This window comes from Morone saxatilis, unplaced genomic scaffold (genome assembly GCF_004916995.1).
Source record: "Morone saxatilis isolate NCDOM2014 unplaced genomic scaffold, NCSU_SB_2.0 Contig22, whole genome shotgun sequence".
NCBI lineage: Eukaryota > Metazoa > Chordata > Actinopteri > Moronidae > Morone > Morone saxatilis.
Window position 1 is genome coordinate 872,312 of NW_023339785.1, and position 2,881 is coordinate 875,192.

The 2,881-nt window shown below is 42.4% G+C and overlaps 1 protein-coding gene across 1 annotated transcript in view; it reads right to left on the reverse strand.

Annotated features, from left to right (window-relative positions):
• Window positions 1-1,683: 1,683 nt before the first annotated feature.
• The window catches only part of mlsl (malate synthase-like), a gene marked incomplete in the record, with an annotated part of 3,052 nt that continues 1,854 nt past the window's right edge, over window positions 1,684-2,881 (reverse strand). Inside the window, 2 exon segments of the mRNA XM_035669737.1 lie at window positions 1,684-2,317; window positions 2,583-2,707. Coding sequence (XP_035525630.1) covers window positions 2,149-2,317; window positions 2,583-2,707 — 294 coding nt within the window.

Below are 2,881 nucleotides of genomic sequence, written 5' to 3' on the forward strand. Positions count from 1 at the left end.
CAGTACCATTGTGATAGTGGTGGTGGTGGGCGGGGGGGGTGTTCAGAATGTGAGCTGCTGTTGTCAAAATGAGACAGGAAAGGGGAGATGTTCCAGGGAGGTCGTAGTTCCTGTGGGACGCTTTGTGTGACTTCATGCTGATCCCTTTGCTTGTCTGCACCTCAGCAGTTTGATCCTGGCGGGAACAGGCTGTGAGGTATCCCATTAAAACCACTTGTTTCCAGCAGGTGAAGGTGGGCGCATCGTCAGCCTGCTCCTGTTCGTCAACCGTCGGAGTTCTGAATAAAACCGGTTCTCTGAAGGGATCTCGTTTGATTGTAGAGCGAACTAGATTGAATAAAATGTAAGCTGTACTGAGAGAGCACAAAGCATCATTCTCTGTACGGTAAAGTGCTGTGAGTCATCCTCTATAGAGAGTGTCCAGCTGGACCTCTGCAGTTTGGGTCGGGGCATATCTGTCCAGAGCCTCCACCTGTCCAGAGTTCTGGGAGCTGAGAAAGGTGTGGTCCTGGTTCAAGTAGGTGGTGATGCTCTCTTTAGGACCGCCTCCAGGAACATGTCTGCTGCTCTGTGTAACCTTGTGTAAATCCAAATGTTTGGACATTTGCAGATTCGCAGGACTAAGTGGACACGTTCACAAGGGACCTCAAAGTGGACTTTGTGCAGGCTTCAACAGTTTAATTACAATACAAATGTGACATAGTTTTTCTACTTATCGACTAAAAAGCAAAAAGAACTTATTATGAATATGTAAATTACTTGAATCATGTAGATGTGAAACAATATTTAACCAGAAATATAACTGTTGCTTTGAACGTTTCCACAGCAGTGAGTGAAACAGACTTGCAAGTCCAGAGTGGACGTTTAGATTCAGCCTGTGTTTAGCCCTGAAGAAGAGCTGAGCCACAGATAGGACAGTATTTTTTGTATGCAAAGTCAGTGTCCATTTGTCTTCCAGCAATACAAACAACTATAGAACCAGTTTCCAACAGGAAGAGTAAGGAATCAAAGTTAAGAATGATTAAAATTCCCAGGGTGTCAAATACAGATGCTTTGAGACCCTGGGAATGAGACTATCATTCTCCGCTCTGATTGGTTGTTTTCATTCAGGGCTGGTGGATTTTGCTCCTCATCCTCATAGGTCCAGGTCCCTTTTGTCCCTTTTCTCAAGAGCTCATGTTTACAGGCTCGCACGTACAGCTAACAACATAAAGGTTCATTACAGAACTAAACATAAAGGCATTAATGATGATGATGATAATAAATGTTTATGCATGCCCCTGTTCACATACATAAACACACAAAGACCGGTATGGACTGAAAAGGCTCTTAGAGGAAATGTAACATTATTAGACTGTATCAGTGTATGTGGTGAGATACAGAAGCAGTCTATAGTCTATAGTTGGTCTGTTTGCAGCGTTTATACGTGCTGTGGACACCAGGAGATTTACATTAGAAACATTTAACAGTTTTACTATCATGATTTGGACTTTTTCCATCCTTATAGTGTTCACAAAGTCACAAACCGTCATATCATTTAGGGTTAGGACTAGTATTTACATAACGCTGTACTCATCACTGCCAGTTTGTCTGCAGTATCTGCTGATTTGACTGCAGTTTACTACAGTGTTCCTCTAACCTGAAATACAAATAACATTTTCCGGGACGATGACAATTATTTCCAGGATATTTGGTCATTTTAATCAAGATTTTTCCATAACTGGAAAACTAGTCTCTAAATATCCAGATTCTCCAGGACACATGGGAACCCTGACAGTGTGTCTAAAAACATGTCTGCCAGTTTGCCAGCAGTAGCTCACATCAACATATTTATGCTGTTACAAGTCATATCTTTATCATACATAAAGCATGGCATGCTTATTAATTCATATATATGAATATATTAATCGGATAAAAGAGGTAGAACATATTATAATTTGTTTTAAACCTTGAGTGTGAGTTACAGTAACATTACTTACTAATGCTAACTCCATATTTATCTTGTTTATTCCTCCAGAGAGGTACACACCAGTGTCTGCTTCCTCTAAGGAGGTAACCCACACTGATTACTAATTCATCTAATTTTCTGCTACTTAAATCTAGAAATGTTAAAAGATAATGTGTCCTCAAAGTCTTCCAGATGGACCTTCACAGTTTGGGTCGGGGCATGTCTGTGTCCTGATCCTCCACCTGTCTGTTCTGGGAGCGGAGAAAGGTGTGGTCCAAATTCAAGTAGGTGGTGATGAACTCTGGGAAATCTCTCTTTAGGACCACCTCCAGGAACATGTCTGCTGCTGTGTGTAACCTCTGTTTGGCCCTGAGGTGGACAGACACAGACAGACAGAGACACAAGGCCAATATAAGAGGCTTGTAAATGTTATATACAGTAAGAATGAAAGAGTACTGGCCTGACTGTTGTTTATTGGTCCTATACCATGATTGTGAATGCATACATCTCTGTATGCTATAGCAGACATACAATTATATTCCACTGGAGTTAGGGATCTACCATAGATAGGCTGCATGTCCTTTACGTTTAACAGGCTTGTCCCAAAAGGTGTCCTCCAGGAGTGTATGCTCACCTGACCGAGTGACAGAGAGCACTGAGCTCCATCATGACCTCATTGGTGAGGTTAGTCACCAGCCGCCTGCTCACCACCCTGCTGTCGTCCTCCATCTGAGTCTGATGTCGGATCCACTGCCACACCTGACACACACACACACACACACACACACAGTTATTCATACTTTAGGTATAGTCATTTAAGCTTTGCAATGTTAGTTAGCTACAGCAAACACAGGTGTTACCAGTGATACTAATTAAAGTTCCATTCTGGTCAAACAGAGTCGGGGTGCTGCTGTTGTGCATGTTGGCTCACTG